The 27,128-nt window shown below is 45.2% G+C and overlaps 1 protein-coding gene and 1 non-coding gene across 2 annotated transcripts in view; both read left to right on the top strand.

Moving 5' to 3' along the window:
* The window catches only part of LOC121572633 (syndecan-3), a 72,951-nt gene that overhangs the window by 36,184 nt on the left and 9,639 nt on the right, over positions 1-27,128 (top strand). Inside the window, exon 2 of the mRNA XM_045222291.1 lies at positions 23,574-23,667. Within this exon, the coding sequence (XP_045078226.1) occupies positions 23,574-23,667 (94 nt within the window). The remainder of the gene's footprint in view (positions 1-23,573; positions 23,668-27,128) is intronic.
* On the top strand, positions 25,862-25,935 carry trnaa-agc. Its single transcript has one exon. It is a non-coding gene; the product is annotated as a tRNA-Ala (tRNA).

Consider the following 27,128-nt stretch of genomic DNA (forward strand, 5'->3'; position numbering starts at 1 on the left):
TTTTTTAATGACTACCCGATCTCTATACCCTACACATCTGTAAGGTCCCTCAGTCGAGCAGTGAATTTCAAACACAGATTCAACTACAAAGACCAGGGAAGTTTTCCAATGCCTCACAAAGAAGGGCACCTATTGGTAGATGGGTTAAAATAAAAAAAGGCGCTATTGAATATCCCTTTGAGCATGGTGTAGGGCTGGGCGATATGGCCAGAATATCATATCACGGTATTATATAAAAAAATTGGAAGATATGACGGTATTTTATATTTTTGAATAATAAAAGTTCTACATTTGCTCTATGAGTAGTGCGTGACCCTAGGGTGGCAACACATACATTCTAAGTGATTTCAGTGGGTCTTTCTCCATTCTGATTTGTTTTATACTGTTCAATTCAACTAAAAATAATTTTCAGGAGGTTCATACATTTCTGCATTTCCTGCACTCAGTTGAGATCATTTCCACACTGCCACTTAGGGCTCCACGATATGGGCAAACAATTTAGGCCTTATTTTTTACCAAATGTTGCAATGGCGATTTGACTTGCGATTTAGACTGGAAATAGAATGATTATTCTAAATTTTATAGTTAGAATATAATAGTGGCCGCTTTGAATACAGTGTTGTTTGACATGATGATGAATGAAAATGCCAGGGAGGACAGGGTAGGAACCAAAGTGTTGATAAGTATTTCCTAGGGGACCCTATAATCTTTGACTACATTTAATGTTTTCTCTTAGCTACTTCATGTAGCTAACATATTCATGCTTGACGTATTCCTCTTTGATTTAGAAGATACTGTTGCACAAACAACATGCTGATTTAGGGCTACACCATCACTGGTATTACCAGGCTGTATAGCTAGTTACGTTTGCTCTGACTCAGTACATTTATTAGCTAGCTAGCCAGCTAGCGATTAGCATTAGCGGCTAACACGATTTTGGCCCAACTTGCAAAGAAAAGACAAACTAGCTGTTTGCAGATGTAAGAAACACAAACGAATAGTGTAATTACAGAACGCTAGTGGATTTATATTAAGAAGCAAAGTGGAAACAGCATCGTTGTCATCAATATTGTTGCATGTGCTGCATTGACCATGCAGGCTGAACGCAAGTGTCTCGTGATCGAGCAACAACAAATGTGCTCCTTGAGTGCCAGGGGGCGGGGCTAGGTCTGTGTGGAAGGCGGCATGGAGAGAGAGAGCGGAGTAAACTATAAAAATGGACGATACACACGGCGTATCGCATTTAACAAACCAAACATTCAAATACCGTTATAGAAGGTAAAGTAAAAACCCAAACCGGTCCATGCATGAATACCGGTATATCGTAAAATACGGTATACCGCCTAGCCCTAGCATGATGAAGTTATTAATTACACTTTGGATGGTGTATCAATACACCCAGTCACTACAAAGATAGAGAAGAAGGAAGCTGCTCAGGGATTTCACCATGAGGCCAATGGTGACTTTAAAACAGTTAGAGTTTAACGTCTGTGATAGGAGAAAACTGAGGATGGATCAACAACATTCTAGTTACTCCACAATACTAACCTAATTGACAGAGTGAAAAGAAGGAAGCCTGTACAGAATAAATATTCCAAAACATGCATCCTGTTTGTCACAAGGCACTAAAGTAATAATGCAAAACGTGGCAAAGCAATGAACTTTTTGTCCTGAATACAAAGTGTTATGTTTGGGGCAAATCCAATACAACACATTACTGAGTACCACTCTCCATCATTTCAAGCATAGTGGCTAATAATAATAATAAATTAAAATAAATAATAATAAATAAACAATAATAGCTGCATCACACATTTACATTTACATTTTAGTCATTTAGCAGACGCTCTTATCCAGAGTGACTTACAGTTAGTGAGTTCATACATCATTTTTCATACTGTCCCCCCGTGGGAATCGAACCCACAACCCTGCCGTTGCAAACGCCATGCTCTACCAACTGAGCTACATCCCTGCCGGCCATTCCCTCCCCTACCCTGGACGACGCTGGGCCAATTGTGCGCCGCCCCATGGGTCTCCCGGTCGCGGCCGGCAACGACAGTGCCTGGATTCAAACCAGGATCTCTAGTGGCACAGCTAGCACTGCGCCACTCGGGAGGCATCATGTTATGGGTATGGGTATTGTAAAGGACACAGGCAAAATCCTAGAGGATTACCTGTTTGTCTGCTTTCCACCAGACACTGGGAGATGAATTCACCTTTCAGCAGGGCAATAACCTAAAATACAAGGCCAAATCTACACTGGGATTGCTTACCAAGATGAAATGGAATGTTTCTGAGTGGCACGGTTACAGTTTTGACTTAAATTGGCTTGGAAATCTATGGCAAGCAATGATCAACAACCAACTTGACTGAGCTTGAATAATTTTTACAATAATAATGTTCAAATATTGTACAATCCAGGTGTGGAAAGCTCTTAGAGACTTACCCAGAAAGACTCACAGCTGTAATCGCTGCCAAAGGTGATTCTAACATGTATTGACTCAGGGGTGTGAATGCTTATGTAAATTAGATATTTCTGTATCTCATTTTCAATAGATTTGTAAACATTTCTAAAAACATGTTTTCACTTTGTCATTATGGGGTATTGTGATTAGATGGGTGATTAAACAATGTATTTAATCCATTTTGAATTCAGGCTGGAACAACAACATGTGGAATAAGTCAAGGGATATGAATACTTTCTGAAGGCACTGTACACACCATACTACTACACATATAGAGTCCTGAAAAATGCAATGGCTTGAGGAAATCATAACAGCACTAAACCAGAGCATGCAGTTATCAGGAGCACATATCCAAAGTATTGACATAGAAGCAGGCTCTAGTCCAGTGTAGTAGACTGTGTTAGGGACAGGCTCTAGTCCAGTGTAGTGGACTGTGTTAGGGACAGGCTCTAGTCCAGTGTTGTAGACTGTGTTAGGGACAGGCTCTAGTCCAGTGTAGTGGACTGTGTTAGGGACAGGCTATAGTCCAGTGGAGTGGACTGTGTTAGGGACAGGCTCTAGTCCAGTGTAGTGGACTGTGTTAGGGACAGGCTATAGTCCAGTGGAGTGGACTGTGTTAGGGACAGGCTATAGTCCAGTGTAGTGGACTGTGTTAGGGACAGGCTCTAGTCCAGTGTAGTGGACTGTGTTAGGGACAGGCTCTAGTTCAGTGATGTGGACTGTGTTAGGGACAGGCTCTAGTCCAGTGGAGTAGACTGTGTTAGGGACAGGCTCTAGTCCAGTGGAGTGGACTGTGTTAGGGACAGGCTCTAGTCCAGTGGAGTGGACTGTGTTAGGGACAGGCTCTAGTCCAGTGGAGTGGACTGTGTTAGGGACAGGCTCTAGTCCAGTGGAGTGGACTGTGTTAGGGACAGGCTCTAGTCCAGTGGAGTGGACTGTGTTAGGGACAGGCTCTAGTCCAGTGTAGTAGACTGTGTTAGTAGGGACAGGCTCTAGTCCAGTGTTGTGGACTGTGTTAGGGACAGGCTCTAGTCCAGTGTAGTGGACTGTGTTAGGGACAGGCTCTAGTCCAGTGGAGTGGACTGTGTTAGGGACAGGCTCTAGTCCAGTGTAGTGGACTGTGTTAGGGACAGGCTCTAGTCCAGTGTTGTGGACTGTGTTAGGGACAGGCTCTAGTCCAGTGGAGTGGACTGTGTTAGGGACAGGCTCTAGTCCAGTGTAGTGGACTGTGTTAGGGACAGGCTCTAGTCCAGTGTAGTGGACTGTGTTAGGGACAGGCTCTAGTCCAGTGGAGTGGACTGTGTTAGGGACAGGCTCTAGTCCAGTGTAGTAGACTGTGTTAGGGACAGGCTCTAGTCCAGTGTAGTGGACTGTGTTAGGGACAGGCTCTAGTCCAGTGGAGTGGACTGTGTTAGGGACAGGCTCTAGTCCAGTGTAGTGGACTGTGTTAGGGACAGGCTCTAGTCCAGTATAGTAGACTGTGTTAGGGACAGGCTCTAGTCCAGTGTAGTGGACTGTGTTAGGGACAGGCTCTAGTCCAGTGTAGTGGACTGTGTTAGGGACAGGCTCTAGTCCAGTGTAGTGGACTGTGTTAGGGACAGGCTCTAGTCCAGTGATGTAGACTGTGTTAGGGACAGGCTCTAGTCCAGTGGAGTGGACTGTGTTAGGGACAGGCTCTAGTCCAGTGTAGTGGACTGTGTTAGGGACAGGCTCTAGTCCAGTGTAGTGGACTGTGTTAGGGGACAGGCTCTAGTCCAGTGTAGTGGACTGTGTTAGGGGACAGGCTCTAGTCCAGTGTAGTGGACTGTGTTAGGGACAGGCTCTAGTCCAGTGGAGTGGACTGTGTTAGGGACAGGCTCTAGTCCAGTGGAGTGGACTGTGTTAGGGACAGGCTCTAGTCCAGTGGAGTGGACTGTGTTAGGGACAGGCTCTAGTCCAGTGGAGTGGACTGTGTTAGGGACAGGCTCTAGTCCAGTGGAGTGGACTGTGTTAGGGGACAGGCTCTAGTCCAGTGGAGTGGACTGTGTTAGGGACAGGCTCTAGTCCAGTGGAGTGGACTGTGTTAGGGACAGGCTCTAGTTCAGTGATGTGGACTGTGTTAGGGACAGGCTCTAGTCCAGTGGAGTAGACTGTTAGGGACAGGCTCTAGTCCAGTGTAGTGGACTGTGTTAGGGGACAGGCTCTAGTCCAGTGTAGTGGACTGTGTTAGGGACAGGCTCTAGTCCAGTGGAGTAGACTGTGTTAGGGGACAGGCTCTAGTCCAGTGTAGTGGACTGTGTTAGGGACAGGCTCTAGTCCAGTGATGTAGACTGTGTTAGGGACAGGCTCTAGTCCAGTGGAGTGGACTGTGTTAGGGACAGGCTCTAGTCCAGTGTAGTGGACTGTGTTAGGGACAGGCTCTAGTCCAGTGTAGTGGACTGTGTTAGGGACAGGCTCTAGTCCAGTGTAGTGGACTGTGTTAGGGACAGGCTCTAGTCCAGTGTAGTGGACTGTGTTAGGGACAGGCTCTAGTCCAGTGTAGTGGACTGTGTTAGGGACAGGCTCTAGTCCAGTGGAGTGGACTGTGTTAGGGACAGGCTCTAGTCCAGTGGAGTGGACTGTGTTAGGGGACAGGCTCTAGTCCAGTGGAGTGGACTGTGTTAGGGACAGGCTCTAGTCCAGTGGAGTGGACTGTGTTAGGGACAGGCTCTAGTCCAGTGGAGTGGACTGTGTTAGGGACAGGCTCTAGTCCAGTGGAGTGGACTGTGTTAGGGACAGGCTCTAGTCCAGTGGAGTGGACTGTGTTAGGGACAGGCTCTAGTTCAGTGGAGTGGACTGTGTTAGGGACAGGCTCTAGTCCAGTGGAGTAGACTGTTAGGGACAGGCTCTAGTCCAGTGTAGTGGACTGTGTTAGGGACAGGCTCTAGTCCAGTGTAGTGGACTGTGTTAGGGACAGGCTCTAGTCCAGTGGAGTGGACTGTGTTAGGGACAGGCTCTAGTCCAGTGGAGTGGACTGTGTTAGGGACAGGCTCTAGTCCAGTGGAGTGGACTGTGTTAGGGACAGGCTCTAGTCCAGTGGAGTGGACTGTGTTAGGGACAGGCTCTAGTCCAGTGGAGTGGACTGTGTTAGGGACAGGCTCTAGTCCAGTGGAGTGGACTGTGTTAGGGACAGGCTCTAGTCCAGTGGAGTGGACTGTGTTAGGGACAGGCTCTAGTCCAGTGGAGTGGACTGTGTTAGGGACAGGCTCTAGTCCAGTGGAGTGGACTGTGTTAGGGACAGGCTCTAGTTCAGTGATGTGGACTGTGTTAGGGACAGGCTCTAGTCCAGTGGAGTAGACTGTTAGGGACAGGCTCTAGTCCAGTGTAGTGGACTGTGTTAGGGACAGGCTCTAGTCCAGTGTAGTGGACTGTGTTAGGGACAGGCTCTAGTCCAGTGGAGTAGACTGTGTTAGGGACAGGCTCTAGTCCAGTGTAGTGGACTGTGTTAGGGACAGGCTCTAGTCCAGTGATGTAGACTGTGTTAGGGACAGGCTCTAGTCCAGTGGAGTGGACTGTGTTAGGGACAGGCTCTAGTCCAGTGTAGTGGACTGTGTTAGGGACAGGCTCTAGTCCAGTGTAGTGGACTGTGTTAGGGGACAGGCTCTAGTCCAGTGTAGTGGACTGTGTTAGGGACAGGCTCTAGTCCAGTGTAGTGGACTGTGTTAGGGACAGGCTCTAGTCCAGTGTAGTGGACTGTGTTAGGGACAGGCTCTAGTCCAGTGGAGTGGACTGTGTTAGGGACAGACTCTAGTCCAGTGGAGTGGACTGTGTTAGGGACAGGCTCTAGTCCAGTGGAGTGGACTGTGTTAGGGACAGGCTCTAGTCCAGTGGAGTGGACTGTGTTAGGGACAGGCTCTAGTCCAGTGGAGTGGACTGTGTTAGGGACAGGCTCTAGTCCAGTGGAGTGGACTGTGTTAGGGACAGGCTCTAGTCCAGTGGAGTGGACTGTGTTAGGGACAGGCTCTAGTTCAGTGATGTGGACTGTGTTAGGGACAGGCTCTAGTCCAGTGGAGTAGACTGTTAGGGACAGGCTCTAGTCCAGTGTAGTGGACTGTGTTAGGGACAGGCTCTAGTCCAGTGTAGTGGACTGTGTTAGGGACAGGCTCTAGTCCAGTGGAGTGGACTGTGTTAGGGACAGGCTCTAGTCCAGTGGAGTGGACTGTGTTAGGGACAGGCTCTAGTCCAGTGGAGTGGACTGTGTTAGGGACAGGCTCTAGTCCAGTGGAGTAGACTGTGTTAGGGACAGGCTCTAGTCCAGTGTAGTGGACTGTGTTAGGGACAGGCTCTAGTCCAGTGGAGTGGACTGTGTTAGGGACAGGCTCTAGTCCAGTGTAGTGGACTGTGTTAGTAGGGACAGGCTCTAGTCCAGTGTTGTGGACTGTGTTAGGGACAGGCTCTAGTCCAGTGTAGTGGACTGTGTTAGGGACAGGCTCTAGTCCAGTGTAGTGGACTGTGTTAGGGACAGGCTCTAGTCCAGTGTAGTAGACTGTGTTAGGGACAGGCTCTAGTCCAGTGTAGTGGACTGTGTTAGGGACAGGCTCTAGTCCAGTGTAGTGGACTGTGTTAGGGACAGGCTCTAGTCCAGTGTAGTGGACTGTGTTAGGGACAGGCTCTAGTCCAGTGTAGTGGACTGTGTTAGGGACAGGCTCTAGTCCAGTGGAGTGGACTGTGTTAGGGACAGGCTCTAGTCCAGTGGAGTGGACTGTGTTAGGGACAGGCTCTAGTCCAGTGGAGTGGACTGTGTTAGGGGACAGGCTCTAGTCCAGTGGAGTGGACTGTGTTAGGGACAGGCTCTAGTCCAGTGGAGTGGACTGTGTTAGGGACAGGCTCTAGTCCAGTGGAGTGGACTGTGTTAGGGACAGGCTCTAGTCCAGTGGAGTGGACTGTGTTAGGGACAGGCTCTAGTTCAGTGATGTGGACTGTGTTAGGGACAGGCTCTAGTCCAGTGGAGTAGACTGTTAGGGACAGGCTCTAGTCCAGTGTAGTGGACTGTGTTAGGGACAGGCTCTAGTCCAGTGTAGTGGACTGTGTTAGGGACAGGCTCTAGTCCAGTGGAGTGGACTGTGTTAGGGACAGGCTCTAGTCCAGTGGAGTGGACTGTGTTAGGGACAGGCTCTAGTCCAGTGGAGTGGACTGTGTTAGGGACAGGCTCTAGTCCAGTGTAGTAGACTGTGTTAGGGACAGGCTCTAGTCCAGTGTAGTAGACTGTGTTAGGGACAGGCTCTAGTCCAGTGTAGTGGACTGTGTTAGGGACAGGCTCTAGTCCAGTGTTGTAGACTGTGTTAGTAGGGACAGGCTCTAGTCCAGTGTTGTAGACTGTGTTAGGGACAGGCTCTAGTCCAGTGTAGTGGACTGTGTTAGGGACAGGCTCTAGTCCAGTGTAGTGGACTGTGTTAGGGACAGGCTCTAGTCCAGTGTAGTAGACTGTGTTAGGGACAGGCTCTAGTCCAGTGTAGTGGACTGTGTTAGGGACAGGCTCTAGTCCAGTGTAGTGGACTGTGTTAGGGACAGGCTCTAGTCCAGTGTAGTGGACTGTGTTAGGGACAGGCTCTAGTCCAGTGTAGTGGACTGTGTTAGGGACAGGCTCTAGTCCAGTGTAGTGGACTGTGTTAGGGACAGGCTCTAGTCCAGTGTAGTGGACTGTGTTAGGGACAGGCTCTAGTCCAGTGGAGTGGACTGTGTTAGGGACAGGCTCTAGTCCAGTGGAGTGGACTGTGTTAGGGGACAGGCTCTAGTCCAGTGGAGTGGACTGTGTTAGGGACAGGCTCTAGTCCAGTGGAGTGGACTGTGTTAGGGACAGGCTCTAGTCCAGTGGAGTGGACTGTGTTAGGGACAGGCTCTAGTCCAGTGGAGTGGACTGTGTTAGGGGACAGGCTCTAGTCCAGTGGAGTGGACTGTGTTAGGGACAGGCTCTAGTTCAGTGATGTGGACTGTGTTAGGGACAGGCTCTAGTCCAGTGGAGTAGACTGTTAGGGACAGGCTCTAGTCCAGTGTAGTGGACTGTGTTAGGGACAGGCTCTAGTCCAGTGTAGTGGACTGTGTTAGGGGACAGGCTCTAGTCCAGTGGAGTGGACTGTGTTAGGGACAGGCTCTAGTCCAGTGGAGTGGACTGTGTTAGGGACAGGCTCTAGTCCAGTGGAGTGGACTGTGTTAGGGACAGGCTCTAGTCCAGTGTAGTAGACTGTGTTAGGGACAGGCTCTAGTCCAGTGTAGTAGACTGTGTTAGGGACAGGCTCTAGTCCAGTGTAGTAGACTGTGTTAGGGACAGGCTCTAGTCCAGTGTAGTAGACTGTGTTAGTAGGGACAGGCTCTAGTCCAGTGTAGTAGACTGTGTTAGGGACAGGCTCTAGTCCAGTGTAGTGGACTGTGTTAGGGACAGGCTCTAGTCCAGTGTAGTGGACTGTGTTAGGGACAGGCTCTAGTCCAGTGTTGTGGACTGTGTTAGGGACAGGCTCTAAACTCATCTGAGTTGTAAAGCCTGAGTAGTTACGTCTGAGTCGTAAAGCCTGAGTAGTTACGTCTGAGTTGTAAAGCCTGAGTAGTTACGTCTGAGTTGTAAAGCCTGAGTAGTTACGTCTGAGTTGTAAAGCCTGAGTAGTTACGTCTGAGTTGTAAAGCCTGAGTAGTTACGTCTGAGTTGTAAAGCCTGAGTAGTTACGTCTGAGTCGTAAAGCCTGAGTAGTTACGTCTGAGTCGTAAAGCCTGAGTAGTTACGTCTGAGTTGTAAAGCCTGAGTAGTTACGTCTGAGTTGTAAAGCCTGAGTAGTTACGTCTGAGTTGTAAAGCCTGAGTAGTTACGTCTGAGTCGTAAAGCCTGAGTAGTTACGTCTGAGTCGTAAAGCCTGAGTAGTTACGTCTGAGTTGTAAAGCCTGAGTAGTTACGTCTGAGTTGTAAAGCCTGAGTAGTTACGTCTGAGTTGTAAAGCCTGAGTAGTTACGTCTGAGTCGTAAAGCCTGAGTAGTTACGTCTGAGTCGTAAAGCCTGAGTAGTTACGTCTGAGTTGTAAAGCCTGAGTAGTTACGTCTGAGTTGTAAAGCCTGAGTAGTTACGTCTGAGTTGTAAAGCCTGAGTAGTTACGTCTGAGTCGTAAAGCCTGAGTAGTTACGTCTGAGTCGTAAAGCCTGAGTAGTTATGTTGTGTCAAAGTTAGCTGGCTATCTTGGGGAAATATTGTCTGGAAAACAATCAAAGCTAAGACAGGATAAGCCTGGATATACATCATTCATACAGCAACTTACAACAACAGTTAACTACAAAAACAACAGAGGCTTATTCTAGAGGGTGCAACATCATGGAACCAAATGTCCAGATAGAAATGTGGCATGTAGAATAGGGTTGACTGGCATGTAGAATAGGGTTGGCTGGCGTTTAGAATAGGGTTGACTGGCGTGTAGAATAGGGTTGACTGGCGTGTAGAATAGGGTTGACTGGCGTGTAGAATAGGGTTGACTGGCGTGTAGAATAGGGTTGACTGGCATGTAGAATAGGGTTGACTGGCATGTAGAATAGGGTTGGGCGGTATCCAGATTTTCATATCGTCATACCGTCCTTCTCTCACCCCGGGATTTACGGTATTACTGTCTTAGTACTGAAGGGGCCGCCAACAAAATTCAAGAAAGCCCATTTGGCGCCTATTACCAGAATGCTAACAACATTTACACAAGTAATAGAGAATTTCCATGGAGGCTGCTAGCTGAATATGCTAACGAGCGCAAACGAAAATAAACAAATTGCAAAGACCGGCAGTCCAGCTCATAAAGTTATACATATAAAGGTAGGAGCTACCGAAATGTCATTTCTGGTGAGTTTAGACATTTACAAGTGAATGTGAACGAGAGACATTGTGCAAATGAACTAAGTTTTGAGGCATGCTTATCTGCACTAAAGCAGCATGTGTACACAGTCTGTCTGGAGTCGCTAGGGCAACGGGCCCTGCATGCTCTGCTTGGAGAAGATTGGGGAGGAGCAGACAGGCCGAGAACAGAGAGGATGGGGGGGGGGAAGGCAAGGAAGTTAAAAAATGGCAGTGGCAGCTGTACAGATAACTCATGGCTTTGACTTCTCAAACACTGCAGAAAGCCAACACAATATGATGCCACGTCACCTTATTCACAATCAGTAACATAGATAACGCGACCCCGAAGTTTAACTTGCTAGTTAACGCAGAATTCTTCATTTTTCACACAGGGGAAAACAAAGATACAACGCGTAAGAAATCTCTTCCTGTGTTCTGTAAACGCAGATCTAAAACACTTCTTATTGTGCTTTCTGCTCCCCTTAAGGAATCCTGCACAAAATATTTTGTTGATGTCCTGCAGGATATTCCACAGGATTTTCAGGGCCACTTTCCTGTAGGACAATTCCTGCAGGAATACTGCCGGATCCTGTAGGGAATCATTTACATTTGACATTTTAGTAATTTAGCAGATGCTCTTATCCAGAGCGATTTACAGTAAGTGCATTCATCTTAAGCTCGCTAGGTGGGACAACCACATATCGCACTGTTAGGTTCTGAACAAACCAGAGTAAAAACTCAAATGGACGACTATAAAAAGCACAAACCAAGTTTATTCACCCATTGGGTCATACAGCTACAACGGTGAGGGATGATTACACAAGCACATTTAAAACCCTCCTACTAGGAGGAGTCAACTCCTTACACATTTAGACAGCCAATACATCTCTGTTGCTAGGCAGGAACTTAATTGTTTCCTCTCACTGGTGTGGTCATGGCCCTGCCTGATGCTAGAACCTTCGTGGGCGTGTATGCGTGTGAGATAGGACTGTAGTAGGAGGGTCGTTGTGCTGGGCCCCTCTGGCCCCCCTCCCAGAGGTTTCTTCTCACTTTATCTGTTGACATGACCTCGAGACGAATTCCTCGCTCCTCCCTAGTTCCGCAGCTGGCCTGCCTTATCAGGAACTGAAACTAGACTGTTGGACTTTGCCTCCCTCTTTAGGAACATTAATATTCAACAGTAACATGTTTGAACAGAATATGAACTTTCTGCACTTTCCCTTGTCACGGTGACTTTCCATACACCCAAGTTCCTATCCACCCTTCATTGACCCCAACATATACATTCCTTATACATGTAAAGTAATCAATAAGTTGGTATAGTATGGTAACATGAATAAGTATATTTCAAGCTAGAATCCAACAACAGGCATAGAAAGTAAAATGTTCCTCAAAGTAGCTATCAGTAGAGTCTGAGCTAGAAAGTGCAGGTTATGTTGTTGTTGTTTTTTTGGGGGGGAACAAAGTGAGTATTTAAAGTGTGAGTATTTAAGATACTGTTTGAAGAGGTAGGGTTTCAGATGTTTTCGGAAGATGGGCAGAGACTCTGCTGTCCTAGCTTCAGGGGGAAGCTGCTTCCATTGGGGTGCCAGGACAGAGAAGAGCTTTGACTGGGCTGAGCAGGGGCTTCCCTCCTGTAGGGGTGGGAGGGCCAAGAGACCAGAGGTGGCAGAACGGAGTGCTCGGGTTGGGGTGTAGGGTTTGAGCATAGCCTGAAGGTAGGGAGGGGCAGTTCCTCTTGCTGTTCCCTAGGTAAGCACCATGGTATTGTAGTGGATGCGAGCTTCAACTGGAAGCCAGTGGACTGGGCAGAGGAGCGGGGTGACATGGGATAACTTGGAAAGGTTGAAAACCAGGTGGGCTGCAGCGTTCTGGATAAGTTGCAGGGGTTTGATGGCACAAGCGGGGAGCCCAGCCAACAGCGAGTTGCAGTAGTCCAGACGGGAGAGGACAAGTGCCTGGATTAGGACCTGCGCCGCTTCCTGTGTGCGGTAGGGTCATACTCTACGGATGTTGTAGAGCATGAACCTGCAGGAGCGAGTCACTGCTTTGATGTTTGCACAATCCTGCAGGAATCCTGCAGATAGTCCTCAAATAAATCCTGCAGGAATTTTCTTACACCAAAATGGCCCCAGAATCCTGTGGGATATCCTGTAGGTAAGATTCCTGCAGGGAATTCCACAAGATTTCCAGGGCCATTTTGCTGTCGGACAACCTGCTGGATTCCTTCCTCATCCTTCAGAGAATTTCACGTACGACAATCCACATTCTTTCCAAATAATGGACAGAAAGCACAATCTATCAGATTGCATGGCGATGTTATTATACAATGTTTGATTGTCCATTTCACTAGCACTGCATAAAAGATGATTCATAGGAAAAAATAAAATGAGATTTTGAATAAATATGGTAAAAGTATATTTTGTAACAAGAGTGAGCGTAATGGTGACATTACATGAACAGCTTATGTGTATCGGCGTGAAGGGGAACAAATGTCTGCAATGGTGAACTTGGTGATTAGTTGGTTTTAATACGGCTGGTACACCAACAACATCTGTGAGTAGGCTCTGTTTTAAAGGGAGAAATGAGAGGCTTAAACTGTGTGGTGTTACCTTCGCCAGCATGGCTATCCAGTGCTGTCTCTGTGGAGGAGAGGAGAGACATGAGAGGGGCAGAGTTCAGAATATAACTGCAGAACGTGTGTGTGTGTGTGTTACATTAAAAAACAGTGACAAAATAGTGCAAATGATATAGTGTCGTTGTATAAGACAACATAATCACCTTTAACCAGTTCACTACTGGTTAATTACTAATGGAGCTGCAAATGAGACAAAGAATCAGAAACGGATGAATTAGTAAATGTATTGTTTTCTCATGAGCTTTACCAACTCAGTGGTGTGGTAAAGAATTCCAGAAATACTAGGTGTATTCTCTGTGCTCCCTGTAGTCTAAGAAGAGAACTCACATGGTTGAGGTGGGGAAACTGGCCAAACAAGCTAACAGTAAAACAGAGAGAAAGTAATTTCTATTTAAATCAAACTATTTGTATATTCAATTGAGACCTAACATATTTAAGTGAAAATAATGATGTTTCATAGATAAACAATATTTTTAAACCCCTCTTTTACTATTTAAATGGCGTCACTTCCTTATTTACATGACAGGTCATGTGACTTGTTTACCGTTACCAAGTGCTAGCCATTAGCCTAGTCATTCAAAAAAATGGAATCTATCACCATCTGTTTCAAAACACTTAGAAATTATAGCCTACCTTGTGACAACAGAACTAAAGAGATAAAAATATATATATATATACAGTGAGGGAAAAAAGTATTTGATCCCCTGCTGATTTTGTACGTTTGCCCACTGACAAAGACATGATCAGTCTATAATTTTAATGGTAGGTTTATTTGAACAGTGAGAGACAGAATAACAACAAAAAAATCCAGAAAAACGCATGTCAAAAATGTTATAAATTGATTTGCATTTTAATGAGGGAAATAAGTATTTGACCCCTCTGCAAAACATGACTTAGTACTTGGTGGCAAAACCCTTGTTGGCAATCACAGAGGTCAGACGTTTCTTGTAGTTGGCCACCAGGTTTGCACACATCTCAGGAGGGATTTTTGTCCCACTCCTCTTTGCAGATCTTCTCCAAGTCATTAAGGTTTTGAGGCTGACGTTTGGCAACTCGAACCTTCAGCTCCCTCCACAGATTTTCTATAGGATTAAGGTCTGGATACTGGCTAGGCCACTCCAGGACCTTAATGTGCTTCTTCTTGAGCCACTCCTTTGTTGCCTTGGCCGTGTGTTTTGGGTCATTGTCATGCTGGAATACCCATCCACAACCCATTTTCAATGCCCTGGCTGAGGGAAGGAGGTTCACACCCAAGATTTGACGGTACATGGCCCCGTCCATCGTCCCTTTGATGCGGTGAAGTTGTCCTGTCCCCTTAGCAGAAAAACACACCCAAAGCATAATGTTTCCACCTCCATGTTTGACGGTGGGGATGGTGTTCTTGGGGTCATAGGCAGCATTCCTCGTCCTCCAAACATGGCGAGTTGAGTTGATGCCAAAGAGCTCGATTTTGGTCTCATCTGACCACAACACTTTCACCCAGTTCTCCTCTGAATCATTTCAGATGTTCATTGGCAAACTTCAGACAGGCCTGTATATGTGCTTTCTTGAGCAGGGGGACCTTGCGGGCGCTGCAGGATTTCAGTCCTTCACAGCGTAGTGTGTTACCAATTGTTTTCTTGGTGACTATGGTCCCAGCTGCCTTGAGATCATTGACAAGATCCTCCCGTGTAGTTCTGGGCTGATTCCTCACCGTTCTCATGATCATTGCAACTCCACGAGGTGAGATCTTGCATGGCGCCCCAGGCCGAGGGAGATTGACAGTTCTTTTGTGTTTCTTCCATTTGCGAATAATCGCACCAACTGTTGTCACCTTCTCACCAAGCTGCTTGGCGATGGTCTTGTAGCCCATTCCAGCCTTGTGTAGGTCTAAAATCTTGTCCCTGACATCCTTGCAGAGCTCTTTGGTCTTGGCCATGGTGGAGAGTTTGGAATCTGATTGATTGATTGCTTCTGTGGACAGGTGTCTTTTATACAGGTAACAAGCTGAGATTAGGAGCACTCCCTTTAAGAGTATGCTCCTAATCTCAGCTCGTTACCTGTATAAAAGACACTTGGGAGCCAGAAATCTTTGATTGAGAGGGGGTCAAATACTTATTTCCCTCATTAAAATGCAAATCAATTTATAACATTTTTGACATGCGTTTTTCTGGATTTTGTTGTTGTTATTCTGTCTTTCACTGTTCAAATAAACCTACCATTAAAATTATAGACTGATCATTTCTTTGTCAGTGGACAAACGTACAAAATCAGCAGGGGATCAAATACTTTTTTCCCTCACTGTGTATGTATATATATATATATATTAGCAGTAGTTGAACTAGCTAAACTGCCTGGCAGCCATTTCCTCAACTGTCAACCATTGCTATGGTGACCAAGATGTTTGTCTTCTTGTTGTAAATTGTAAAGGACAGTGAAAAACACGTGTTTTTGGGATAAAAAACTAGCTAGCTATATACAAAAGGATGTGCACTCATCTCCACACACACACTAAGGTAACCTGCCTAAATGACACCGACCCGTAGCACTCACATCTGTAGCCATGAAGTGCTTTGAAAGGCTAGTCATGGCTCACATCAACACCATTATCCCAGAAACCCTGGACCCACTCCAATTTGCATACCGCCCCAACAGATCCACAGATGATGCAATCTCTATTGCACTCCACACTGCCCTTTCCCACCTGGACAAGAGGAACACCTATGTGAGAATGCTATTCATTGACTACAGCTCAGCGTTCAACACCATAGTGCCCTCAAAGCTTATCACTATCATTTACATTTTAGTCATTTAGCAGACGCTCGTATCCAGAGCGACTTACAGTTAGTGAGTGCATACATTATTTTAAAAAAATTTCATACTGGCCCCCCCGTGGGAATTGAACCCACGACCCTGGCGTTGCAAACGCCATGCTCTACCAACTGAGCTACATCCCTGCCAGCCATTCCCTCCCCTACCCTGGGCGACACTGGGCCAATTGTGCGCCGCCCCACTAAGCTAAGGATCCTGGGACTAAACACCTCCCACTGCAACTGGATCCTGGACTTCCTGACAGGCCACCCCCAGGTGGTAAGGGTAGGTAACAACACATCTGCCACGCTGATCCTCAACACAAGGGCCCCTCAGGGGTGCGTGCTCAGTCCCCTCCAGTACTCCCTGTTCACCCATGACTGCATGGCCAGGCACGACTCCAACACCATCATTAAGTTTGCCGACGACACAACAGTGGTAGGCCTGATCACCGACAACGATGAGACAGCCTATAGGGAGGAGGTTAGAGACCTGGCCGTGTGGTGCCAGGACAACAACCTCTCCCTCAACGTGACCAAGACAAAGGAGATGATTGTGGACTATAGGAAAAAAAAGAGGACTGAGCACCCCCCCATTCTCATCGACGGGGCTGTAGTGGAACAGGTTGAGAGCTTCAAGTTCCTTGGTGTCCATATCACCAACAAACTTTCATGGTCCAAACACACCAAGACAGTCGTGAAGAGGGCACGACAAAGCCTATTCCCCCTCAAGAGACTGAAAATATTTGGCATGGGTCCTCAGATCCTCAAAAAGTTATACAGATGCACCATCGAGAGCATCCTGACTGGTTGCATCACCGCCTGGTATGGCAAATGCTCAGCCTCCAACTGCAAGGCACTACAGAGGGTAGTGCATACGGCCCAGTACATCATTGGGGCCAAGCTTCCTGCCATCCAGGACCTCTATACCAGGCGGTGTCAGAGGAAGGCCCTCAAAATTGTCAAAGACTTCAGCCACCCTAGTCATAGACTGTTCTCTCTGCTACCGCACGGCAAGCGGTACCGGAGTGCCAAGTCTAGGTCCAAAAGGCTTCTCAACAGCTTCTACCCCCAAGCCATAAGACTCCTGAACAGCTAATCATGGCTACCCAGACTATTTGCACTGCCCCCCCACCCCCACCCCATCTTTTTACGCTGCTGCTAATCTGTTAATTATTTATGCATAGTCACTTTAACTCTACCCACATGTACATATTACTTCAACTATCTCAAGTAGCCGATGCCCCCGCACACTGACTCTGTACCGGTACCCCCCTGTATATATAGCCTCCCTACTGTTATTTTATTTTACTTCTGCTTTTCTTCTCAACACTTTTTTGTTGTTGTTGTTTTATTTGACTTTTTTAAATAAAAAAATTAATGCATTGTTGGTTAAGGGCTGTAAATAAGCATTTCACTGTAATGTCTACACCTGTTGTATTCGGCGCATGTGGCAAATAAAATGTGATTTGATTTGACTTTATCTCCTCCTTCAGCAGTTTGACTGTCCGATAAAATATAAAAATCCTACAGGATTTGTGCTGAAATTGGTCCTGCAGGAATTGTCATATCCTGCAGGAATATCAAAATCCTACAGGTTTTGGTCCTGCAGCATACCTGCAGGAATTGTCACGGTCCTACAGGAATTGCCATGTCCGTGCAGGATTTTCAACATTTCTGCAGGACAAGTCATACTCCTGCAGGAGTCATGCAGGAGCATCAGGGACTTTTCCTCTAGGATTTTGTCAAGCCTACAGGGTTCCTGCAGGACACCTGCACAATTCCTTCACAAAGGGTCGAATTCCTGCAGGATTTCCTGTAGTATTGACAAAATCCTAGCGGAAAAGTCCCTGATGCTCCTGCATGACTTTTTCGTAAGGGTCGGCATCAGACTAATTTTGTGCTTCAGTTGTTCTTCTCAGTTGCACTTCTCCACTCGGATGAGAATAAATGAAAGGGCGTTTTATCAGCAGACAGCGCTCAGACTAATGTGGAGCTTTTTTTTTCTCCAGTATTTTTTTCTTGGTGTAGCTAGCCTACCTTTCTCCAGTAAAATTCAAGATTAATTTTAAGCAAACTATTAGGACATGTAGCTGGCTACATTATTTCTATGATAATCATTAGAAATATGATGGCCATGCATCGTTTTTGCAAAAAATACCTTGCTTTTTCATTGTAAGCTGATTTACTTGTGTGGCTGCCAGCCAAATATCGTTACACTTCAGTTGTCATCGGATGAAAATGAAGCTATTTTCTGCTGAATGTGTTGCACTAATGTGTTTTCTGTGAAGGAAAACTATAGTTGCACATCCCTGATCACTCTTGAAGCAAAATAACACAGTCGACTTTCGGAGAGCATACCATACATTTACACTTAATATGTGCTCATATATTTACCCTCCGGATGGAGATGAGACATTACTGTAGAAGGACATACATAGAATAAACAATATTCATTGAGTACAAAACATTAGCAACATTAGGGGCTCTTTCCATGACATAGACTGACCAGGTGAATCCAGGTGAAAGCTATGATCCCTTATTGATGTCACTTGTTAAATCCACTTTAATCAAATCAAATGTATTTATAAAGCCCTTTTTCACATCAGCAGTTGTCACAAAGTGCTTATACAGAAACCCAGACTAAAACCCCAAATCGCAAGCAATGCAGATGTAGAAGCACGGTGGCTAGGAAAAACTCCCTAGAAAGGCAGAAACCTAGGAAGAAACCTAGAGAGGAACCAGGCTCTGAGGGGTGGCCAGTCCCCTTCTGGCTGTGCTGGGAGGAGATTATAAGAGTACATGGCCGTTAAGGCCAGATTGTTCTTCAAGATGTTAAAGTGTTCATAGATGACCAGCAGGGTCAAATAATAATCACAGTGGTTGTAGAGGGTGCAACAGGTCTGTGTCAAGAACTGCAACGCTGCTGGATTTTCAACGCTGCTGGTCCACCACCCAAAGGACATCCAACCAACTTGACACAACTGTGGGAAGCATTTGAGTCAACATGGGCCAACATCCCTGTGGAACGCTTTCGACACATTGTAGAGTCCATGCCCCGACGAATTAAGGCTGTTCTGAGGGCAAAAGGGGGTGCAACTCAATATTAGGAAGGTGTTCCTAATGTTTTGTACACTCAGTGTATAGACTTCCATCTATCTCTCTCTCTCTCTCTCTCTCTCTCTCTCTCTCTCTCTCTCTCTCTCTCTCTCTCTCTCTCTCTCTCTCTCTCTCTCTCTCTCTCTCTCTCTCTCTCTCTCTCTCTCTCTCTCTCTCTCTCTCTCTCTCTCTCTCTCTCTCTCTCTCTCTCAATTCAATTCAATTCAATTCAATTCAATTAAAGGGCTTTATTGGCATGGGAAACATATGTTTACATTGCCAAAGCAAGTCAAATAGTTAATAAACTGGTGAGAAGAAACAAAGAACTAAAAATGTCCAGTAAACATTACACTCATAAGGGTTCAAAAGGATAAAGACGTTTCAAATGTTATTATCAGCTATGTACAGTGTTTTTATCAATGTGCAAATAGTTGTAGTATGAATAGTAGGGGAAGATAAGTAAACAGATAAATATTGGTAGTATTTACAATGTTGTTTGTGCTCCACTGATTGCCCTGTTTTCATGGCAATGGGCCACAAATCCTGCTGCTGTGATTGCACACTGCGGTATTTTCCCTAACAGAGTTTATCAATGTTGGATTTATTTTCAAAGTCTTTGTGGGTCTGTGTAATCTGAGGGAAATATGTGTCTCTAATATGGTCATACATTTGGCAGGATGTTAGGAAGTGCAGCTCAGTTTCCACCTCATTTTGTGGGCGGTGTGCACATAGCCTATCTTCTCTTGAGAGCCAGGTCTGCCTACGGCGGCCTTTCTCAATAGTAAGGCTATGCTCACTGAGTCTGTACATAGTCAAAGCTTTCCTTAATTTTGAGTCAGTCACAGTGGTCAGGTATTCTGCTACTGTGTACTCTCTGTTTAGTGCCAAATATCATTACAGTTTGCTCAGTTTTTTTGGTTGGTTCTTTCCAGTGTGTCAAATAGTTTTTGTTTTCTCATGATTTGGTTGGTTCTAATTGTGTTGCTGTCCTGGGGAATCTGTGGGGTCTGTTTGTGTTTGTGAACAGAGACTCAGAACTAGCTGGCTCGTCTCTAGGTTCATCTCTCTGTAGGTCAGGGCTTTGTAGTGGAATGTGTGGGCATCACTTCCTTTTAGGTGGTTGTAGAATTAAAAAATATCATTCATGTTCAACCATAGGGTTTTGCGTTGAACATCTTTGCAGAATTCTGCATGCCGTCTCAATTGGGTGTTTGTCTTATTTTGTGAATTCTTGGTTGGTGAGTGGACCCCAGGCCTCACAACCATAAAGGGCAATGGGTTCTATAACTGCTAAAAGTATTTTTAGCCAGATCCTATTTGGGATGTCATGTTTTATGTTCCTTTTGATGGCGCAGAAGGCCCTTCTTGCCTTGTCTCTTAGATATTTATCTCCCCTCTCTCTCTCTCTATCTCCTCTTTCCCTCCTCTCTCGGTCTTTCTCTGTCTCTATCATACACACAGACATGCAATAATCCACATCCATCCACATCATAAACATCCATCCACATCATAAACACACACGGACAACCTACTTACATGCTTAATCAGAATAACCAGACAAACAACAAAGCAGCTGTGAGACACAGTGGGTGGGTAAACTCAGGGTGTAATGTGAGAGGCTGGTTCAGGGGGCAGTCTCCCGGCTAACCTGAGGAGGAGGGGAACGTTGGGGGGATGGAAGGAGAAGGAGAGGAGGGTTGTTGACACAGCTTTAACAACAATCAGAAAAAGATTGGGAGAGAAGGATAAAGGGAGAAAAACTGATGAAAAGAAAGAGAGGAGAGGGAGAGAGAGAGAGATAATGAAATGGAGAGGAGAGGGAGAGAGACTGTTGATCTTGTTTTTGGGTTGTTTATTTGGTCTTACATAACTCCTGCCTATTTGGTTACAGTCGTGTGTGTTCGTATTAATTGTATGGATACAGTGTGTGTGTGTGTGTGTGTGTGTGTGCGTGTGTGTGTGTGTGCACGCGCGTCTGTGTACGTATACCGTTGTGTTAGTGTGTGTGTGTGTGTGTGGTTGCCTCACTGTGGGAGATGGACATTTCTGTAAAAGGCAGAGGTTGCCCCTAGCAACAGGCCTCATTGTAAACAGATCCTTGCTATAGACACACACACACACACACACACACACACACACACACACACACACACACACACACACAGAGTCACCATGCACTATTTGACATTTATTTTTATATTTTCAGTGTTGGCTGATTGTTGTGTTTCTAGTCAAATAAGCTGTGACCGGTTCAGCCTACCCATAGGGCTCAAACAACATTTGTAGTATTTGTTAAATTTCCAAAGAACATTGCAAAAACAACAACAACCTTTTCTCTTTGTCTTTTTAGTTCTCTGAGTAAATATATTCCTAATAGTGCACTAGTAATACAAGTAAACAGTACTGCTCCAAAAGTAGTGCACTACAGAGGGAATAGCACTACTACTGACAAAGTAGTACACTATACAAGGAATAGGGTGCCAGACGTAGTGTACTATAGAGTGAATAGGGTGCCATTTGAGTCTTGGTTCTAGTACAATCCATAGTGAAGCAAGTTAAGGTCAGATTCTGGTCATTCTGGTTTTATTGGATTCCGGTGGCATCAAGTTTCCTTTGTGTTTCCTGACAGAGAGCAGTGGGATTACAGTAGCTACCTGACACTGTGTGTGTGTGTGTGTGTCTTCCTGCCTGCCTGAGAAGCCTCAGGTTGACTTTAAGATTAGATCAAATAAGAGACTGTTTACACAACAGTTTATGCTAAACAGATATTACTATAGCATTTATCCTAAGCCTGCAGTATATACCCTAAACCTGCAGTATATACCCTGCAGTATATACCCTAAACCTGCAGTATATACCCTAAACCTGCAGTATATACCCTGCAGTATATACCCTAAACCTGCAGTATGTACCCTAAACCTGCAGTATATACCCTGCAGTATATACCCTAAACCTGCAGTATGTACCCTAAACCTGCAGTATATACCCTGCAGTATATACCCTAAACCTGCAGTATATACCCTAAACCTGCAGTATATACCCTGCAGTATATACCTTAACCCTACAGTATATACCCTAACCATACAGTATATACCCTAAACCTGCAGTATATACCCTGCAGTATGTACCCTAAACCTGCAGTATATACCCTAAACCTGCAGTATATACCCTACAGTATGTACCCTAACCATACAGTATATACCCTAAACCTGCAGTATATACCATAAACCTGCAGTATATACCCTACAGTATGTACCCTAACCATACAGTATATACCCTAAACCTGCAGTATATACCATAAACCTGCAGTATATACCCTACAGTATGTACCATAAACCTGCAGTATATACCCTGCAGTATATACCCTAAACCAACCCACACCTCTCCAAGTAACCCCATGTGGAACGTCCCTATTCTCAAGCCTTCTTAAGTGTGTGATGTCCTCAGCCGTAAGGGAACCGTCTTGGGGAAAGTCAGAGAGGGTTAAGGTGAGGACATTCAGGCAGGCGGCAGCTCACCCTGATCTTGTCACCTGAGCCTGGGGTCGCCAGGTCGTCACAGCTCCACCACAGGACCAAACAGTAGAGTAAACCACATTTCAAAGTCAATCACAGTGCACAACTCCTTCGTCTGTGGTTGTGTTTCTGATGTCACCTCTGCTGTTATGGTGGCATTTCTATATATGGTTTAAGGCTGGTCTGAAACAGCTCTCTCTTGTTCGCTCTCTGCTACAACTCTCAGGTGAAATACTGGGCTTTCTGGGCTTTACAGGACCATGATCCACATGGTTAGACATCCCACATACGTTTACTGTGATTACCAACAAATGGATCCTCTCATCTCTAAGCCATTTTCGCCTGCCAAACTTTCAGCTTTGGTTTAGACACTACAATATTACCTATACTCACCTCAATAATACTCAGTTATAAAATAGTAGTCTGACTGTCTCTCTGTCTCTCTGTCTCTCTCTCTCTCTCTCTCTCTCTCTCTCTCTCTCTCTCTCTCTCTCTGTCTCTGTCTCTCTCTCTCTCTCTCTCTCTCTGTCTCTCTCTTTCTCTCTCTCTCTCTCTCTGTCTCTCTCTTTCTCTCTCACTCTCTCTCTCTCTCTCTCTCTCTCTCTCTCTCTCTCTCTCTCTCTCTCTCTCTCTCTCTGTCTCTGTCTCTGTCTCTGTCTCTGTCTCTGTCTCTGTCTCTGTCTCTGTCTCTCTCTGTCTCTCTCTGTCTCTCTCTCTGTCTCTCTCTCTGTCTCTCTCTCTGTCTCTCTCTTTCTCTCACTCTCACTCTCACTCTCTCTCTCTCTCTCTCTCTCTCTCTCTCTCTGTCTCTGTCTCTGTCTCTCTCTCTCTCTCTCTCTCTCTCTCTCTCTCTCTCTGTCTCTCTGTCTCTCTCTCTCTCTCTCTGTCTCGCTCTCTCTCTCTCTCTCTCTCTCTCTCTCTCTCTCTCTCTCTCTCTCTCTCTCTCTCTCTCTCTCTCTCTCTCTCTCTCTCTCTCTGTCTCTGTCTCTCTCGCTCTCCTTTTCTCTTATCTAATGGATAGTCCCCCTCTCCTCTCCTTCTCTCTGGCTTTATAATTCTGAAAGTAGAGTCTGTAATCTAACTAAGTGTTCTCTGATAAATTAAATTGACAAATAAATAAGCTATCTTTCTCTCTCTTCCCCCTCTCTCTCTTCCCCCCCCTCTCTCTCTCTATTCCCCCTCTCTCTCTCTCTCTCTTCCCCCTCTCTCTCTTCCCCCTCTCTCTCTCTCTCTCTATTCCCCCTCTCTCTCTAGGGTCAGACCTGGGTTCCGTTAATAGATGAAGAAAGTTCTTCCACAGATGAGTTCTATGATGATGAAGACCTCTTCTCAGGCTCCGGATCTGGCTGTGAGTGTCCAGTGTGTGTGTATAGGCATGTTTCAACAGGTCTATGTTAGAATCTGTGTGTGAGTTCTTCAATCTGCAGCTCCGACTCCAATCTGTGGTCAAACTAAACACAGGGACTACACACACAGGCATGCATACGCACTCACACATGAACCAAAAATGAGAACTCGACACAGAAACTAAAGCAAACACACACACACACACACACACACACACACACACACACACAGATTGAACGCGCACACACCCCCTCCCAGTATCCAGACCTCCACCCAGATTAAGTGATTTTATTTACTGTAATCTGATTACAGACAGCAGACCAGGTGATCACAAGCAGACAAGCCATTGTGAGTTTGTTTGTGTGTGTAGAATTACCTCCATAAGTTTAATCACATACAGTGGGGAGAACAAGTATTTGATACACTGCCGATATTGCAGGTTTTCCTACTTACAAAGCATGTAGAGGTCTGTAATTTTTATCATAGGTACACTTCAACTGTGAGACGGAATCTAAAACAAAAATCCAGAAAATCACATTGTATGATTTTTAAGTAATTAATTTGCATTTTATTGCATGACATAAGTATTTGATCACCTACCAACCAGTAAGAATTCCGGCTCTCACAGACCTGCTAGTTTTTCTTTAAGAAGCCCTCCTGTTCTCCACTCATTACCTGTATTAACTGCACCTGTTTGAACTCGTCACCTGTATAAAAGACACCTGTCCACACACTCAATCAAACAGACTCCAACCTCTCCACAATGGCCAAGACCAGAGAGCTGTGTAAGGACATCAGGGATAATATTGTAGACCTGCACAAGGCTGGGATGGGCTACAGGACAATAGGCAAGCAGCTTGGTGAGAAGGCAACAACTGTTGGCGCAATTATTAGAAAATGGAAGAAGTTCAAGATGACGGTCAATCACCCTCGGTCTGGGGCTCCATGCAAGATCTCACCTCGTGGGGCATCAATGATCATGAGGAAGGTGAGGGATCAGCCCAGAACTACACGGCAGGACCTGGTCAATGACCTGAAGAGAGCTGGGACCACAGTCTCAAAGAAAACCATTAGTAACACACTACGCCGTCATGGATTAAATTCCTGCAGCGCACGCAAGGTCCCCCTGCTCAAGCCAGCGCATGTCCAGGCCCGTCTGACGTTTGCCAATGTCCATCTGGATGATCCAGAGGAGGAATGGGAGAAGGTCATGTGGTCTGATGAGACAAAAATAGAGCTTTTTGGTCTAAACTCCACTCGCCGTGTTTGGAGGAAGAAGAAGGATGAGTACAACCCCAAGAACACCATCCCAACCGTGAAGCATGGAGGTGGAAACATCATTCTTTGGGGATGCTTTTCTGCAAAGGGGACAGGACGACTGCACCGGATTGAGGGGAGGATGGATGGGGCCATGTATCGCGAGATCTTGGCCAACAACCTCCTTCCCTCAGTAAGAGCATTGAAGATGGGTCGTGGCTGGGTCTTCCAGCATGACAACGACCTGAAACACACAGCCAGGGCAACTAAGGAGTGGCTCCGTAAGAAGCATCTCAAGGTCCTGGAGTGGCCTAGCCAGTCTCCAGACCTGAACCCAATAGAAAATCTTTGGAGGGGAGCTGAAAGTCCGTATTGCCCAGCGACAGCCCCAAAACCTGAAGGATCTGGAGAAGGTCTGTATGGAGGAGTGGGCCAAAATCCCTGCTGCAGTGTGTGCAAACCTGGTCAAGACCTACAGGAAACGTATGATCTCTGTAATTGCAAACAAAGGTTTATGTACCAAATATTAAGTTCTGCTTTTCTGATGTATCAAATACTTATGTCATGCAATAAAATGCAAATTAATTACTTAAAAATCATACAATGTGATTTTCTGGATTTTTGTTTTAGATTCCGTCTCTCACAGTTGAAGTGTACCTATGATAAAAAATTACAGACCTCTACATGCTTTGTAAGTAGGAAAACCTGCAAAATCGGCAGTGTATCAAATACTTGTTCTCCCCACTGTATGTCTTATTCATCTTATTTGTTATATTAGAGGTCTTTGTTTGTTTCAGATTAGCTTCCATAACTGTAATTTTCCATTCGCTCTCTGTTTCAGATTAGCTTCTATAACTGTATTTAGCCATGCTGTCTGTTTCAGATTAGTATTTTTTTCTGTGAGCTCAATGCGCAGTTTTACTAGAGATAAATCTGTAGTCCCGTGTAGCTCAGTTGGTAGAGCATGGCGTTAGCAATGCCAGGGTTGTGGGTTCGATTCCCACGGGGGGCCTGTATGATAATGTAGCACTCACTAACTGTAAGTCGCTCTGGATAAGAGCGTCTGCTAAATGACTAAAATGTAAAAAAAATGTAATAAATCAAATCAAGCCCGAACTGTGAGATGTACTAGAGAGTTGTAGTTTCCAATAGGCCAATAATCTACATAGTTTAGTACACAAAACATGGTAATTAACTACAATGACCATAATCCAATGCGCGCCTACTTGTCCGGTCTGTGTGTTTCCTTTACGCCTACTATGTTAGGTTAAAGTGGGGCAGACACTGAGAGAGAGAGAAGAGACCAAAGAATGAGCGATTGAGAGGGATAGAGAGCAGTTACATCATGAGGCATCTCTACCTGGAAATACATGATCTAAGTGATTGATAGTTGGTATTCAGCAGTCATAAAAGTATGCCTTATTTATTTGAAGAACTACTGAAATAGTGATGTAGTCAGACAGCACAGGCAGCAGCTCTATAGAGGTGAGATGATGACTTGGAATTAAATAATAACGAACCGACATCAAAAATCACTATTAGCTTCTATAACTGTATTTATCCATTCTCTCTCTGTTTCAGATTAGCTTCTATAACTGTATTTATCCATTCTCTCTGTTTCAGATTAGCTTCTATAACTGTATTTATCCATTCTCTCTCTGTTTCAGATTAGTTTCTATAACTGTATTTATCCATTCTCTCTCTGTTTCAGATTAGTTTCTATAACTGTATTTATCCATTCTCTCTCTGTTTCAGATTAGTTTCTATAACTGTATTTATCCATTCGATCTCTGTTTCAGATTAGCTTCTATAACTGTATTTATCCATTCGATCTCTGTTTCAGATTAGCTTCTATAACTGTATTTATCCATTCTCTCTCTGTTTCAGATTAGTTTCTATAACTGTATTTATCCATTCGATCTCTGTTTCAGATTAGTTTCTATAACTGTATTTATCCATTCGATCTCTGTTTCAGATTAGCTTCTATAACTGTATTTATCCATTCTCTCTCTGTTTCAGATTAGTTTCTATAACTGTATTTATCCATTCTCTCTCTGTTTCAGATTAGCTTCTATAACTGTATTTATCCATTCTCTCTCTGTTTCAGATCAGCTTCTATAACTATATTTATCCATTCTCTCTCTGTTTCAGATTAGTTTCTATAACTGTATTTATCCATTCTCTCTGATTCAGATTAGCTTCTAT

The sequence above is a fragment of the Coregonus clupeaformis genome, chromosome 8, assembly GCF_020615455.1.
Source record: "Coregonus clupeaformis isolate EN_2021a chromosome 8, ASM2061545v1, whole genome shotgun sequence".
Lineage (NCBI taxonomy): Eukaryota > Metazoa > Chordata > Actinopteri > Salmoniformes > Salmonidae > Coregonus > Coregonus clupeaformis.